General features: G+C 45.4%; 2 protein-coding genes across 6 annotated transcripts; one reads left to right on the top strand and one right to left on the bottom strand.

Moving 5' to 3' along the window:
- The first annotated feature begins 1,085 nt into the window (after positions 1-1,085).
- DRC12 (dynein regulatory complex subunit 12 homolog) lies at positions 1,086-5,350 on the top strand. 2 transcript variants are annotated; one of them, XM_079104320.1, is made up of 6 exons: positions 1,086-1,446; positions 1,619-1,684; positions 2,127-2,246; positions 2,910-3,002; positions 4,565-4,695; positions 5,079-5,350. In XM_079104320.1, the coding sequence occupies exons 1-6, from the start codon at positions 1,377-1,379 to the stop codon at positions 5,205-5,207; spliced, it is 609 nt and encodes a 202-aa protein (XP_078960446.1). In that variant the 5' UTR covers positions 1,086-1,376; the 3' UTR covers positions 5,208-5,350. The 2 variants fall into 2 exon arrangements, with proteins under 2 accessions (XP_078960446.1, XP_078960445.1); XM_079104319.1 differs by lacking the exon at positions 5,079-5,350 and having other exon boundaries at positions 4,565-4,894.
- A 133-nt stretch (positions 5,351-5,483) lies between these two features.
- NHERF4 (NHERF family PDZ scaffold protein 4) lies at positions 5,484-9,616 on the bottom strand. 4 transcript variants are annotated; one of them, XM_079104311.1, is made up of 11 exons: positions 9,579-9,616; positions 9,150-9,180; positions 8,934-9,007; positions 8,308-8,660; positions 7,994-8,183; positions 7,747-7,883; positions 7,300-7,504; positions 6,890-7,086; positions 6,578-6,805; positions 6,239-6,436; positions 5,484-5,987 (listed from the first exon to the last, which is right to left on the bottom strand). In XM_079104311.1, exons 1-11 carry the CDS (start codon positions 9,592-9,594, stop codon positions 5,958-5,960), a joined length of 1,659 nt encoding a protein of 552 aa, XP_078960437.1. In that variant the 5' UTR covers positions 9,595-9,616; the 3' UTR covers positions 5,484-5,957. The 4 variants fall into 4 exon arrangements, with proteins under 4 accessions (XP_078960437.1, XP_078960438.1, XP_078960436.1 ...); XM_079104312.1 differs by having other exon boundaries at positions 9,150-9,177; positions 9,579-9,597; XM_079104310.1 differs by lacking the exon at positions 9,579-9,616 and having other exon boundaries at positions 9,150-9,436.
- Between the last annotated feature and the right edge of the window lie 6,618 nt (positions 9,617-16,234).

Raw genomic sequence — 16,234 nt, 5'->3', positions numbered from 1 at the left:
CCCTTCATATTCTCTGCCCCAAATTTGTCTTTCCAACCACTTGTGACTGTGGCAGGAATCTAGGAAGCATTCCCCCAAATCACCCGGACATTGTCCAATAAATTTAAAAGCAAAAATAGAGGAAACTCAGGAGGCCAAGTGTGTCCACTAGAGGGAGCCCCAACCAACTCTCCATGGCAGGGAGCCTCAAGAAGTAGTTTCTCAACAGCAGCGTGCAGATCATCCACATACAGGAATAGGGGAAGTAAGAGCATAGATTAAGTACTGTGAGAGAAATGGTCTTGTTAATACCCAGGAGAAATCCAGGACTTTCAGGAGTTACAAAATCAGATTGAGGAGGCTGAGAAAATTTAAGTAGCTTGCCCAAGTTCATACAGCCAAAGAAGGGACTAGGACTCATGTCTCTTGTTTCTAACCAGTGCCCTTTCCTTGACATATGCATCCCTCTGGGTCAGTACCCTGGAGTCCATGGATCCACTTCTCCTCTGTTCTCACTTCCCAGAAGTGGAAAAACTCTTAACTACCTACTCCTGCATTTATTTCCCTCATACTCTGTAAAATGCCTTCTGAGGGGAATCTTCAGTTGTAAGTTTAGTATCTTTTTGCCAGTGGGACCTTGAGATGAAACTGCCAAGATGGCCACCATCAATCCTTTTAGTCTGTATCAGCACAACACTGTGTACATCTGTAATTCCTTACTCTCCAAATTGCAGGCAGTGGCCACCTGAAAGTACATCATAGCTAATCAGCTCCAAAGTCCTTTCACTTCAAAATATTCTTAGGATTTTGGGAAAGGGAGAAGTGACCTTCCAGTACCTTTGTATTTTAAGCTTTGTGAACTGACAGCTCATTATACCTTCCTTTGAACTCCGTGTTTTCCAGTTACCTGGACAACATGCATCCGCCAGAAACCCAACCTTCCAGTTCTCAGTCCTGCCTCTGAAACAGGACTTGATTGGTTTCCAAGACATAGACTCCTCCTCAGGCCCTTTCTGTTTGGGCTTCTCTCTCTCTGCCCTTCCCTGTAGGTGAGTCACTCCACAGGGAGACCCCCTCACAGGCAAGAGAGCATCCTATAGGTAGGAAAAGGTGGGGTGAGGATGAGGGGAAAAGGGAGGAAACCAGGTACAGAGATTTATTTTCTCTAAAAGAGGCTTGGGAGGAATGACTTCTCTACATAGAGCAGCCCTTCCCACAGACTCCAGCCCTGTCTAAGTTTCCCAGGAAACCAAGAAACGAAGCTTCCGGAAAGCGTAAGACAGACTTGAAAGGAGAATTCTGACTCTCCCAAGTCTCCTGGTTCAGTCTAAGGGTCAGGAAAGCATTCCAGTGTCCAGACCTACACACAAAATCCTCCCTCTCAGGTCAGCCAGGACATGCCACCTAAGACCAAAGAAAAAGGAAGGAAAGCTGGAGCACAGAAGAAGAAAAAGAACTCGAGAGCTGGTAAGTCACAGTGGAGGCAAGTGGGGCCCCTGCTTCTACATGTCCTGTCAGGGAGGGACCCCTCATTGGGTGGTCCTCTGATCTCATGCAGGAGAAATTCAAGGGGTGGAATGAGGTCGGAGATGGGACTGAAATTGTGATAAGCTAAGGCTCTGCCAATTTGCCAGGGCAGATGTGGAAGCCGAGGCCAAGCACAGGCTGATGGTGCTGGAGAAGGAACTGCTTCTGGACCACTTGGGTGAGAAGGGCGAAGCCTCTGGGGAAACATAAGTGGCATTTCTGTGTCCTTGGGGAATTGGAGGGATGGAGCTATGGTGTAGGGCTAAGCCAAATTCTAACCAGCCCCTAATGAAAAAGGACTGTGAGGGAGAGGTGGGCAGTGAAGGCTGAGGGATGCTTCTCCCCAAATCCCCTGGCCTGGATCAAACCCAGGGCCTCATGCATGCTAGGCAGGGGCTCTACCACTGAGCTGTGCCAACATCCCAGGGAAGCTATTTTTTCATGGCCAGAATATAGAGAGTTTTTTGTTTCTTAGTAACAAAGAGCCTGTGAGATTCCAGGGAAACAAACAGAGAGAATAAGGGGCTGGACACCCTTCAGAGGTGGGAAGAGCTTATCCAGCCCATGGGGGCTGATTATGTCACAGCCATTCCTAAAGGCAGCTCTGCTGCTGTTCACAGCTCTGCGGAGGGACGAGGCCCGCAGAGCCAAGGCTTCTGAGGAGCTGCTAAAGCAGAGGTTGCAAGTGTTGGAGGCAGAACTCAAAGAGGCCCGAAGTGAAGAGAAGGCCATGTATGCAGGTGTGTGATGGGTTGAGCAGGTGAGCAGAAGACAGGGGCCTGAAAGAGGACAACCAAAAGGGTCAGAGGAAGGAAGGGAAATGAGGAGGACTTCTGACAGTCAGTCTTCCTACACAGGCAGGGACCTGAAGGAACCAAAGGAAGATCCCTGGCGCTCCAGGCCAAATGCCATGTGTTGCCTTATGGGGTATAAAATGCAGTCACAGCCATTATCTCTATTATTCCATGAGAATAAGTGGAAAGAAAGAATAGGTTCCTCATCCTAAATTGGTATGGGGGAAGGGAGTCTGGTTTCCTTTTTGTCTTCATCTTCTTATTTTTTGTTTTAATCTGAACTATATCCCTAGCCCTTTCAATTTTTTATTTTGAGACAGAGTTACACTAAATTGCCCAGGCTGGTCTCAAACTTGTGATCCTCCTGCCTCAGCTTCCTAAGTAGCTGGAATTACAAGCATGCACTACAGCTCCAGGCAGGGGGCTGGTTTTCTATGCCTCCCCAGATTTTCAGGGTCTCCCACCTTCTCACCATCATCCCAAGAAAAACTAAGAAGGTCCTTATGTTCCTGTCTCTCTGGACCAAGCAAAGTCTTCCCCATCTACAACTCCTTTCTCCATGTCTCCACGCCTCCCTGGGTTCTTGGCCACCCACTGCTCCCACTTCAGAGATGAGCCGCCAGCGCCAGGCCATACAGCAGGAGTTGGAGACCCGAAGCAAGCACCTGGAAGAGGAAGTAAGGGGTCTTCAGGAGCAGCTAGGTAGGTTCTTTCCAGTTCTTTTTCTCCAAGGGTCACTGACAAGGTTCAGCATGACGGGATAGTCTAACAGGGTCCATCTCTAGAAGGCTGCAGTCTGTCAGTTGAATTTGAATTTAGATGCCTTTCTCTGGACTCTCCTCTGAGCAAAGGGTTCAGGATGGCACGAAATTCTAAGTTGTAAGTAAAGAAGCCCCAGCAATGGCACCGACTAATCCCAGCTTCTCCAGAGGCTGAGGCAGGAGGGTCACAAATACAAGGCCAACCTCAGCAACTTAGTAAAACCCTATCTCAAAAAATAAAAAGGACTGGATATGTAGCTCAGTAATAAAGTGCCTCTGGACTCAATCCATAGTACTAAAAACAAAAAACAAAAATCCTGAGCAGATATAAGTAAAGAAAGGGAAGGTCTCAGGCTCAGGATATAGCTCAGTGGTAAAATACTTGCCTAGCATGTGAGAGGCACTGGGTTCAATCAGAAGAAAGAGAGGGAGAAGGAGAAGGAAGGAGGGAGAGAGAATGAGAGAAAGGAAGAGAGAGAGAGAGAGAGAGAAAGAAAGAAAGAAATGCAGACAAACAGAGAGAAGGTCTCCTGCCCAACTTCCCCTTTTGCTTGGTATCTCCAAATTCCGTGCTTATTCTTCTCCACTGCATTGTCTCTACTGAGCAAAACATTTTCCCTAAGTTTAGCTATCTTTTACAATAAAACTAACGAAAATGTTAGTTATTTACTTCTGTATCTTCAAGGCCTAGCACCTGGTAGGTCTTAAATAACCCTTACTAAATAAATGAAAGCTTATGCTCCAAATAAACAAAAATATAAAAAAACAGGAAGCCTTTGTTTTCCTTTCCCCTTGCTTACAGGACAAAGTTGAAATATCTCAGCAGAGCACACAAGATCTTTCTAGCCTCAAAGTTTTCTTTTCTTTTCTTTCTTTCCTTTTTTTTTTTTTTTTTTTTGTTTGTGTGTGCGTGTGTATGCATGTGCGTGTGTGTGTGTGTGTGTGTGTGTGGTGCTGGGGATGGAATCCAGAGCCTCACACTTGCCATGCAAGTACTCTACCCCTTAGCTATATCCCCAGCAACCTCAAGTTGTTGTGTTTTTTTTTAAATCCTAAAATATTTTCATCTTCAGTTTAACTATAGATACCCAAGAGCTGTTTAGACTCTAGGTTCCTTCCCCAATATTTGCCTTATTTCAATTTCAAATTCACCAACATTTATAGAGCACCTCCTGTATACGAGGCACTTTGCCTTCCATTTCACATTTAAGAGTCACAACACACATGAGATTTGAAAGAAAGAAACTGAGACTCAGAAAGAGACATGTCCTACATTACACAAAGAGTAAGTAGTGACCGAACTTTGGACCCATCTCCTGTATCAAGTCCTCTACTCTCTATTATACCTCACTGGATCTTCAGTTCTTTACTGGGACTATAGGAAAGTTGATGAATTTGGGAGGGTCTGGAATAATCCCACTCAAGGTGACCTCTTTAGTACCTTTGGAGACTGTTAGGGATGGAGTGTCACCATTCTGTCCCCTCATCCTTTTCTCTCCCCAGAGATGTGCCAGAAGGAGGCTAAGGCTGCAAGGGAAGAGGCTGAGCAAGCCCTCAGAGAGCGGGACCAGACCCTGACTCAGCTTAGGGCCCGTTTGGCAGATGTGGAGGCCAAGTACGAGGAAATCTTCCATGTAAGCACTTCCCTCCAGAGCCCAGCTGCTCTAGTACCCAGCACCCCTCTATCCCCACACCCCACAGCTAGTGTGATGATTGACAACCCTGGGGGAAAGGAGAAGTGTCCCCAAGGGAACACTGCTGTAGCCTGAAGTTGGACAGAGTGGATACAGCTGTTGTGCCTACCAGCACAGAATAAGAACTTTTAAGAAATCCTTATAATAGGGCTGGGGATGTAGCTCAGTTGGTAGAGTGCTCGCCTCACAAGCCAAGGCTCTGGGTTCAATCCCCAGCATCGCAAAAAAAAAAAAAAAAAAAAGAAATCGTTATAAGCAAGGAACCTGGGGCAACCCTTATCCCCACCCTCTCTTCCTGGGAGCTGAAAGCTTGGTGTCTGCAGGGCAGCCTGGACCAGCTCTTGGCCAAACTGAGAGCTGTTAAGCCTCACTGGGATGGGGCCGCGCTGAGACTCCACACCAGGCATGAGGAGCAGCTGCGCCAATTTGGCCTCAACCCTCTAGATCTTTGAGGCTGCCAACCTCTACTCTCTGAGACCCAGCAATAAAGTGTTTGATGTTGAACCCAATAGAGCAGTAGGCTGTGGTCTTTGGCAGAGAGGAGTAATGGGATGGGGATCCCATGGGAACATCTCTGCGCCCTGAAGACTAAGAGCTAGAAGAGAAATTTGACGAAGTCTCAACCCCTCTCCTACAGAATCTGGGTTTCGCCACTTGAGTTTGGGGCCCTTATGGTCCCGTTAAATCACCTCCTTTTGTCCCCATCAACACAAACACAGGTAGCCAGATACATAGAAAGTACATTTCTATAATAAAATACATTAGTAACCAGATACCAGTCCCCACAGTCCTAAGGCATCCACCCAGGGGATAGCTGGTCTCCAAATTCTTGTACTGTATTACACTAGAGTCAGACCGAGGGCAAGTTCCAGATGGCTTCAATCCATCCCCATGTCTAGCCCCACAGCATCCCCTTTTCAGGCAGAACTTCATCCTTGGGACGCATCTCTCCAAAGCTTCCACATGGCATCCTTTGCTGTCCCAGGCTCCTTCATGGGCCTTCCCGAGGTCTCTGACCATGTCCTTTTCTGGGAGGTAGGCCACAGGAAGGGAGGAGTCCCTGGCCATTCTTATGATTGACGGTGTCCTAGTTCCCCAACTCCCAGTTCTGGATTAGAGAAAACATCTCTGCTCCCATCACCACAGGCTGCAGAGTGAAGTTAGGAGAACCACGTGGCAGAACTGTGGCAAGCAGAGGTGTCCTATAGCAGATCTGAGGCCAGAGTCCAGTCCTACACAGATAGAGGAGGGAGAAGGTCATTCTAAGACCAGAAGAGTTCCTTAACCCTCCCCACAATCTGCCCTGGAAAGCCCAGCTATGGAACTTTTTTCATGGGCCCTTCTTCCTCACTTCCCATGACCCGAAGTCCCCATCTGCAAACCCCACACTGTCACCCAGCAGTCCTCCCAATTCACACTTCTCTCTGGCTCCTCTATGCCCTCCTCTGGCTGTTCACACCTCCATATGTCTCTTTTTCCTCACCTTTCCAATCCCTGGAGGAATCCAGGCTTCCAAGCTCTGCTGAGACCTGGCTGCCAGCTTCAGGCAGAGGGGTGGCTCGGCCTCAGCCAGCTGCTGAAGCCTTTGTAGGCCATCTCCACCCACAGGATACCCGTTCACCTCCAGAACCACATCTCCCATTTTCAGTCCTGCCCGGGCAGCCGAACCCCCTGGGGTCACCTGTTGGAGTAAGGGGCAGACGGAACATGGAACACCATGGATAAGTTTGCTGTGTGTTCTAAGGCTCTGGGAGGGAAATAGAGGAAGGCTATTCAGGAGATAAATAATAAAAGGATCCAAGGTCCGTGGGACATCAGTCACCTGAGAGATGAAGAGACAAGGCCCACTGGCCACATAGCTGAGTCGGAAGCCATAGCCACCACCAGGCCCGGGGTATAGCAAGCACTTGCAGGAGTCAACAGGGCCAGGAGATACGGCTGTGTCTTCAACTGGTAGGTCCTTGGTCTCAACCAGAAAAGCCAAGTTGGTGTCTTGGGGGGAGGCAGCAGCCTCTGTGCCCTCCAAGAAGAGGAGTGGGGACAGGCGAACCTAGACCAACCGACAGAGCACACCTGTTGCACCTGAGCCCTGTTCCATTCCTGTCCCTCCCTAGCCCCATCCCTCACCCCGCACCATGCTGAAGAAGCGGTCAGCTTCACGGTCGACGACAATGAGGGAAACACAAGAGCCCTGCGCCCGGATCCTGGACACTGTCTCCTCATGGCCCAGCCCCTCCACACTCTCCCCAGCCACGGCCACCAAGCGGTCCCCAGCCTGCATCCCGGCCTTCTCAGCTGGTAGTCCAGGGTCCACCTCCCACAGGAACTGTCCTGGAACATAGACATTCTCACTGTTTCTCCCCAACTCACCCCCAGTGCTATCCCAAGTCACCATGTACAAACCAAGGGACTAACCCCACGGGTGCACAGGAGGAAGAGACCCAGAACTGGAACCCCTCACATGTGCACTGAGAGGTGTGCAAATGCACTTGTGTGCCTACTCTAAGGTGCACCTTCCCCACCCACCCCCAGGCTCCTGCTCACCAAGGCGACCCTCGAGGTCCTTCTCCTCCCGCAGCAGGAACCCGAAGCCTTGGGGCCCTTTCTCTAGGTGCAGACAGCGGGGCTTGGCAGGCAGTGCCCAGCCCTCTGCCAAGGGTGCAGCTAGGGGCATTCCCAGCTGGCGACACTGTTCCTCCACTTCTGGCCCCGCCACCAGCAGGGTCACCTGCTCTCCACTCTGCCAAAGCTGTGGGGACCCAGCAGGGTGTCTGCATTACCCAACTGGGTAGGGAGGAATAAGGTGGGTACCTTCTCACAGTCCCTCCTCCCAAGGCACAGGAATGAGGCACTAAAGGGAGGGCCTAGGGAGGGATGGTAACAAATGCAGACCATCAGATTGGGAGGTTTGGTCCATTGGGAGAAGTCTGCTTCCTGTGATGGCCCCAGCCAGTGACTGGGGGATGAGGGAAGTGAAGTGGGCAGCCGTACCTTCCTGCTGAGTTGGTTGTGAGTGAACTTCTCCACACTGACCCCATTCACTTCAAGCAGCCGAGCCCCAGGGGGCACTCCTGCCCGTTCAGCTGCTCCTCCTGCACTTAGCATCAGCCAGAAAGGACCTTGAGCTCCTGGAAGAAAAAAACAAAAACAAAAACACAGCAAGTTCCAGACTGCTACCTGCCCAGGAAAAGAACTGATATTCCCCACCTGATCACCCACTCCTAGCCTCTAAGCTCACCATGGGTGACACTGAAGCCAAAGCCACCTTCATCTTTTACTATGTGGCACAGCCGGGGCCGGACCCCTGAGCCTAAGACAGGACAGAGGTGGCCATCGTTCCTTTGCTGAACTCGGGCCACTTCATGAACATGCCTCGCCATGACTGTCAGAAGCACCCGGGGACCACTGGCCCGGATGTGGCGCACCACCTGAACAGAGGGCAAGTCAGGGTAAACGGGACAGCTCCTCTTGCCAGCACCGAGGGCCTCCCAGGAATCTGCATTATTCACTGGAGAACTAGCTCTCTAGATGCCTCCACCCAACCCTTCCTACCTGGGCACCCCTAAATCCTGGGGTGTGGGGAGATTTATGGCCCTGTTGCCATAGTGTCGCAGGAGGTGACTGACTGACTTTCCTCCCTGAGATGCTGTGGAATGCTCTCCTGTACCACTGGGAGTCCCAGCCCAGCCTCACCACCACATAGTCCTCATGTTCCACGACATCATTGTTCACTGCCAAGATCAGGTCTCCTTCCCGGAGACCCTGGCGCTGGGCTGAGGAGCCTGGCTCCACCCTGCATACCACATGCCCAGGCCTGTCCAGCTGTTGCTGCAAATGGAAACCAAAACTCCTGCCCTCCTCTTTGCTCAGCAGACAGAAGCGAGGCCGCTCCAGGTTCCAGGGATCTGGAAAGGGAGGTGGGCAGCAGAAAAGAGGGAAGGGAAGGGGAGCACAGCCCAAGTGCAGATCAGTTGCCTGGCAGCCCCTGCCTCACCCAGTGAGAGGTGGAATACTGTGGTTGAACACCCAGTGGGCAGAGTGGCTGGGACAGAGGAAGCACTGACCCCCTCCTCTCCACATAGTTACTGATATTAGAGGGAGGCAGAGTGGTTACCAAGGAGATGGAGCTGCGGTATCTCCAGGGAAAGGCAATGGTTGCCCAGGGGTGAGGGGGTTACCAGAGCAGTCATGGTCTTCGGCCAGGGAGAGGACAGGATTGTCAATGCCCAGCTTTGGGTTAAATTTGAACTTCCTGCAAGGAGGCAGGGGAAGTGGGTAGGGGAAGTTGGCAGCTAGACTTGGGTTCCAGGCTCTATTTCAGGAACTAATGGCAGCTGAGGAGCTTCCCCACCTTCAATTCATCCCTCCCCTTGCCCGTCCCTCATGCCACTTACAGAGTTAGTGAGGCCGTGTCCTGAAGATCTACTGGACAAAGAAGTGGGTAAGAGGAGTGGCACATTCCTGCCCCCAGATGCCTTTTCCACCCTCATAAACTGAAAGGACTTAGGGGAACCCCAAAACTCAGGACTTGTGCCCTCCACTCTGCTCCCAAAGTCTTCCTTTCATACTAAAGTCATATACAGGGTGTGTGTCCCTCTCCTTTTCACTGCCCCCAAGTCTGTGATACACAAATCTGAGCATATCAGTACAGGGTGTGGACCAGGAAGACAAACATTATCAACTCACCTTTTTCTCCCTAACTTCCGTCTGTTTGCCTCAGGGCTCCAAGCCCCAACTTCAAGTATGCCCCAGTCCCAGAGCCTCCAAATCAGCCCTCTGACTTGCCCCAGAGTCCCCTCTAAGTATATCTCCCAGGCTCCTACCTGCAGCTGCCTCCATAGTTGGATCAGCAACCAGTGTTCAAGAGTAGGGACAAGGTCCATTATAACCAGTTGACCCTCCCACCTGCCCCCTCCCAAGTCCCGCCTCCTTGAAGACGCTGTTATGGAAGCAATGGGGTAATGGTTAACGGAGATGAGACTCTTATCCTCTGTGAAGTGTTTGTATTTCTTTTGTCCCCATTCCTGTCTTTAACTTTCTTTTCTTTTCTTTTCTTGTTTTTTCTTTCTTTTGGTACTGGGGATTGAACCCAGTGGTGCTACATCCCCAGTCCTTTTAGTTTTTTTTGAGACAGTGTCTTGCCTAAGTTGCTGAGGCTGGCCTAGAACTTCCGATCCTTCTGACTCAGCCTCTTGAGTCTCTGGGCTTCAACTTTCTCCAGAGATCCTACAGCTGACCCAGTTGCCTCTCTGCACAGAGAAAGACAGATTGCTGGCCACTGTAATCCCATGCCTGGGAGAGGGGTAAGTGTGAAAGGGGTGACAGCAGTTCTGTGGCCTAGCATGGCCGACATCCATCCTGATATTGAAAGAATGGACATTTTTTTAAGCTGTGTGTTTTATCTTAACTCCCTAAGGTCACCCTCCCAGTTATCTTAACTCCCTAAGGTCACCCTCCCAGTTATCTCAACTCCCTAAGGTCTCCCTCCCATTGTCTCAACTCCCTAAGGTCACCCTCCCAGTAATGGGAACAAAGCCCCTAAGGCTGTTCCAAGAAACAGCCCCAAACGGAGAGCAAAAGAGTAAATTGAGCCAGTTAGCTAGATAGTGCTCGAACAGTAGGATTACCAGAAACTATTGACCAGAATCTACACCCTGTTGTAAAACATTGTAAAACATGTTGTATGTTATCAGCAAACCCAGACCCCCTTTGAAATTTCCCGGCAGCTTTGTTCCCCTTTTCCCTTTCATGTGCGACCCCTCCCGATGTGTGGTCTCTGCCTTTATAAACCTACAAGATTTTCTGCTAGGGACTCGACTCCTCGAGTTGGGTCCCAGCGCACTGGAATAAACACCTCTTGAGGTTTGCATCAAGTGACGCCTCCTGCGGTTGATTGGGGTTGCCATCGATCCATGAGATCCATGGGATCCATGGGAGCCTTACATTTGGGGGCTCGTCCGGGATAAGACGGCCCCCCCTCATCCGCGGAGTCGACCTTGGAGGTAAGAAGGGGTACCCCGAAGTTGTCTGTCTTTGTCTTGTGTTTTGTTAGTTGGTCTGGTTCTGTGAGCGCGCTTTCGGTTTCGGTGGCAGCCGTTTGGTGACTCGTGAGAGTGGCCGAACAGTGGTCGGTAGACGTGCCTGGGGGGTACAGGTTGCAGCCCTGGGGGACACCCTAAGGGTGGAGGAGAGCCAGGGGTCCCTGGTAGTCTCCGTCGGTAAGGGCGCTGATTGGGTTCAATTGGTGGATCAGAGATTGGCACCTGTCTGTATCTGGGTCTGTTGTGTGTTTGTGGCGGACAAGGTGGAGGAAGGGTTGGAACAACTGCGGGGTTCTCGGCCCGGGCTACTCTCAGGTGGACCCCAAAGGTTCCTTCTCTGGACTTCCCCTCCCGACAGCCCTGAAGGGTAACTTAGTAAAGTAGCTTCAGTCTTAAAAGTAATGAAAAGTAAGGTCTCATAATTTTCTTTAACATCCAACCTGTCCTGATGAGATGGCTAAAATGCCTTAGACACAAAGTTTCTGTTAAAACCTGTTAGATCCTTCCAAATCTCAGTCAAGGCTTACATTGAAATATAAATAAAGGAAGCCTAAAGGCTCAGTAGGAGACCGGTCTCAAACCCAGGGAAAGAAAAGGTAAAAAGAGTCTTTAAAACTCCAGCAAAGTAAATGCTATGGTGCTTTACTAAAGTAATTAACGGCCGTATCATTTTTTCAGGACTCTTGTTTTTTTTAATTATATGTTTTTTTGAGCTCATGATTTTTTGATCAGTTCTATTTTTATTCAACTAGAGTTTTTGAACATCTGTTACATTGCAATAGAGATTCACCTATAAAGTTACAAGGCCTTGATTTTATGTTATTTGTATGTTGTGCTGTCTGATGTCATGTTTTGTCTGTATCAAAACTGAGCGCTCCTAAAATTAAGATCCAAAAATGGATCCAGATACTTTTAATTCACGTGATTTAAAAAGGTTCAAATTGGGTAAACTAATAAAAGCAAAATGTCTTTGAAAATAACTCACAAGTCTTTAGGTGGTCAAGCTAATAAAATACTGATGTTAATAAAGTGTCTAATATCAATTGTTTCTAGGACTTTTTTTCAACAGGAAAGAGACAGCAAATACTGTACAGGACACTTGTCTGATATCTTGGTTTTTACAGAATAAGTGAATTAGAGTTAACATGTATGGGATTACTCAAATGTGTTTGTAGAGACATCTGATTAATTTACAAAGTTAAAATGCTAATTGTTAAATAACATTGAGTACTTTTAACTACTTAAATTCCATGGGGTATCATACTTAAACATTATTGGTGTTTTCATAGGTTGGTAAATAAAAGGGTTTAAACTTGCTTTGTGTCATCACTAAACTAAAAACAAGGTTACTAAGAGTTATGTCCTAACAAGTGCAATTCTATATACAAAGGGTCCCAAAAGTTTCAACTGTGTATCAATTAGAGTACTATAAACAACAGAATATTTAATCTTATTAAAATAGAGTAATTTATCTAAATTCAGAAATTTCATAAGAGTTGTTTCAGAATGTGAACAAAAAGGGGTCAACAAATAGGAAAGAGAAAATAAAAGGTTCTGGGTATGGAAATATATTTAGTAAAAGGAAAAAGGAAATGTTTCTGGGTAAGAAAGTGCTTGTGTGATGAAATACATGAGGGTCTAAGTAAGTGCTAAGAAAGTCTGTGTAAGTAAAGGGCAAGTTTCAACAAGTTTGTGTGTAACAAAGTTGGTTATATGTATGTGAGACAGCTAAAACTATTTAAGGTTTTTTCTAAGGTGAAATACTAATGTTCTGATATAAACCAAAGTTTAATCTATATGGTAGAATGACATGGTAAAATGACAAGGATTTGAAACACTAATTTACTCTTAACTTTGTGTCTATTAAGTTTTATTCTTTAGAACAATTAGTCTTAAAATTGGGGTTTATACAATTATGGTTAAACAACTATTAAAGTATTGTACTATGTTACAGAGTCTACATTTTTCTTTAAAAACTAAATTTGGTAAGATAAAAGTGTCAAGGTAATTGTGAAATGGTCACTAGTTGTATATTAAATGTGTTCATATTTTTCAGGACCACAAGTTTTTAAAGCAAGGAATTTATTAAGCTCTGCTATTCTCCGGATTAAACTTGTCGGTAATGGTAATCTTAAACTTATAAAGAGTAAATTTTAATTGGGGATTTATTTCTATCATTTAATGTTCTATTATAGGACCTGCTATCAATAGGGTATGTGTAAAATTTGTTACTTTTTACACTGAGATAAAGAATTTCAAATGTAAATGTATTTCTAAACATTAGAGTCTGATTTGTTTAAAGGTTAATATTGTGAAACATGAGAGAAACATGAAAACATTTTGCCACTTTATCACACAAAAAGAAAGTTAAAAGCTCTCTCAGCTTTTCTTTGATTCATGTTTTAGATACTATGTTAAATTGTGTTAATTATAAAGTTTATATAGACTCGGGAATCAGTATATGTAAACTACTTAATGATATTTAAGGAAGAAGCAAAGATCAAAATCAGAATTAGAACACTTAAGATCTGTAAAGAGCCCTGCCTTACCTGAGATAAGGCTCTGCCTCCCACCTTACTGCATGTTAGAGTGACTCCAAAATAAGTCAGACTTCAGCTTATTTAAAGTTATAGTCAAAAGATTGGTTCTTGTTGTAAAAGTACTGTGATCTCAAATAGGGGATAGAATGTAGTTCTCAATCAAAATTCAAGATAGCTATTATACAAGCTGAATATATTTTTACTCTTGCTAATTTCATTTTGCAAAATTGTTACCTGTTAATGTTTTGCAGAAGTAGCTGCTTCAAGAACACACAACCTAGGTAACTTGTGATAATAAGCCATCACCTATAGAATAGATAGTGGTAACTTCCAGTACTAATGCAGACTCCAGTTAGATAAAAGGGTAAATAACTGTAAAGTTATGGACATGAAAGTTAAAGCCCAGTACTCTTACTTTATGACTGGTGAGACTGGCTTGCTGGATAATTAAGATCAAACTTGGAGTTAAATACAGAGGTCAAGAAAAGTCCATATTTGGGTCTTGCCCTCAACGTCAGCCTGAACCCAGGGAAAAGAGAACTTCTCTAAGGAGCGTTGCAACTCTGGGTCACACAACCTCCTGATCAAGGAGATTGTTGAGACTAGAGGATGAAAAATCACCCAGTGCATCTCCTGCAGAGGAGGGTCATGGAAAAAGGGAAACATCCCTTGATGCTTCTAAAGGAAGTCACCCCATCAAGAGACCCTGCCTAACCAAAGTCACTGGTGGAACTAGGAAGCCGCTCTTAAGTTCTGTACGAGTGACTCCTGTGGGAACTCAGCTGACTCTTTAACAAGACAGGAACCAGGTCAATTTGACCAGCTTGATTTTAGATACCCAGCAAAACAGTTAAAACCAAAATATAGCCATTCTTGGGCATTTAAAGGAAATAATAGTTAAATGTAACTTAAGATATACACTTGTATTAGCCCACTAGAATAAAGACTGGAAGCTACAAATGAAAGAAAGATTCTTCAGCAAATGTGCCTGATAACTATCAAGAGAAACTGCCAGAGTCAGAAGTTTTTAGTCAGTTTAAGGCCTGCAGACCTTCCTAAGCTACACAGGTAGACTTAATCTATGTTTGCTAGTATGATTATCTATTCCTAAGTAACAGAAGTATAGAGATCTCTACTAAACACAGGTTATACCAATAAAGGGATATTTTACAAAATCAGATGACATTAAGTAGCTTAACTATATTTTCTGGGAACATCTATGACATTAAGAGTTAAATGTGAAGAGCTTGGAAGGAGAATGAGTTGGGAAAGGTCCTGAATATCTACTGATCATGGTGGCAGATGAGAAATGTCCATGGGGTAATAGTAAGTGACTCTGAAAAACTTATAATGGGTGTCCATAAATTAAGGGCACAGATGTCACAACCATCATTCCCTGCCTGTGAAATGGGGAGACCAGATTCCATCAGGAGGTCACTAGATCACAGAGTCTTGTGGATTCATACCTGGATTAAACAATTTGCATAAACTAATGAAATTGCAGCTCAACCACTGTTGTGAGGAGTTTTCCAATTTATTATGCTGACATAAGAAGGACATGAAGGGAAGGACAAGACTGTCAATCCCCTGGAAAGCCATTAATTTTACTCTGATGAGAGTTAAAGATTCCTGGATGTGTAGGATGTGGCTGTCTTGGGGTTGGAGTGGAAATTATACAGCTTACCACACAAGAGAATTGAGAAAAGGAGGATGGACTGTATGCTCTACTATATTATATGAAGCTTGCTAGGGGAGACCCTCACAAAAATCATCAGGAGACCAATAGAGTCAAAGGAAGGAGATCAAGAGAGTGGGAAGAAGAGGGCATGGGGAAGTAGTTTGGAATGAAATCTACCAAACTATGTTACATCCATGTACAAATTTACCATAATGGATCCTATATATAATTATGTAGATAGATAATCTATAGATTTATATCTATAGATAAATCTATAACTGTAAATAGATAGACTTATATACAAATTAAAATAACAATAATAATAATAGAAGAGAGAACAGTATACTAGAGCAAATAGATCTGGGAGGAAAAAGGGGAGAGAAAGGGAAGGTGCTGGAGAATGAGTTTGATCAAATTATGGTTTGTACATGTATAAATAAGATGTAATAAATACCATTATTATGTATAATTACGATACACTGATAAGAAAACTTTTTTCTTGTGTCACTGCAATGACTAGAATTTCAATATGATGAAAACTTGTGGTGAAAGCAGATTTCTTTACCTTGCTCCTACCTTAAAGGGAAAACATTTAGCCTTTCATGATTATGTGTGATACTGTTTTTGTTTGCTCATTTGTTTTGTAAATGCTCTTTATGAGACAAAGGAAGTTTCTCTCTATTCCAAGTGTACTGAGAGTTTTTACAATGGAAAGTTTTTGAATTTTGTCAAATACCTTTTCTGAGTCAAATGATTTGATTATATGAGTTTTTTTCTGTAACTTGTTAATATGGTGGATGATAATAATTTATTTTCAAAAGTAAAATTTCCCTTGCATGTGAAGAATAAATTTCACTTGGTTGCACTGCAAAAAAAAAAAAAAAAAAAGAGAGTTAAATGTTGTGTTTACATTCCTGATAACCTGGACAATGTTAAAGTCCCCAAATAAAGGCCTTGTCCTCTCCAGCCTTTGCTAGGCCTAGTTATGGGAACAATTTCTCAGTTCTTCCACCTCCTGGTGAGAGATTAACTTCTGTCATTTTCATGATACTCAGTGGCATGTTTCAGATGCTGCAACATTTACTTTGTACTAATCTCATTTCAGTACTCATGTCTTTTTGTTCTTCTGTCATAGAAGCACCCACCCCCAGATGATTTTACAACCTGCTCTTCACAAACCAGGCTTCTTCCTGGGACCCCTCAATTGACCCGATTTTTAA

Source organism: Sciurus vulgaris (genome assembly GCF_902686455.1).
Source record: "Sciurus vulgaris genome assembly, chromosome: 11".
NCBI lineage: Eukaryota > Metazoa > Chordata > Mammalia > Rodentia > Sciuridae > Sciurus > Sciurus vulgaris.
The sequence above is the reverse complement of the archived record's forward strand: the minus strand, read 5'-3'. Positions and strand labels throughout refer to the sequence as shown.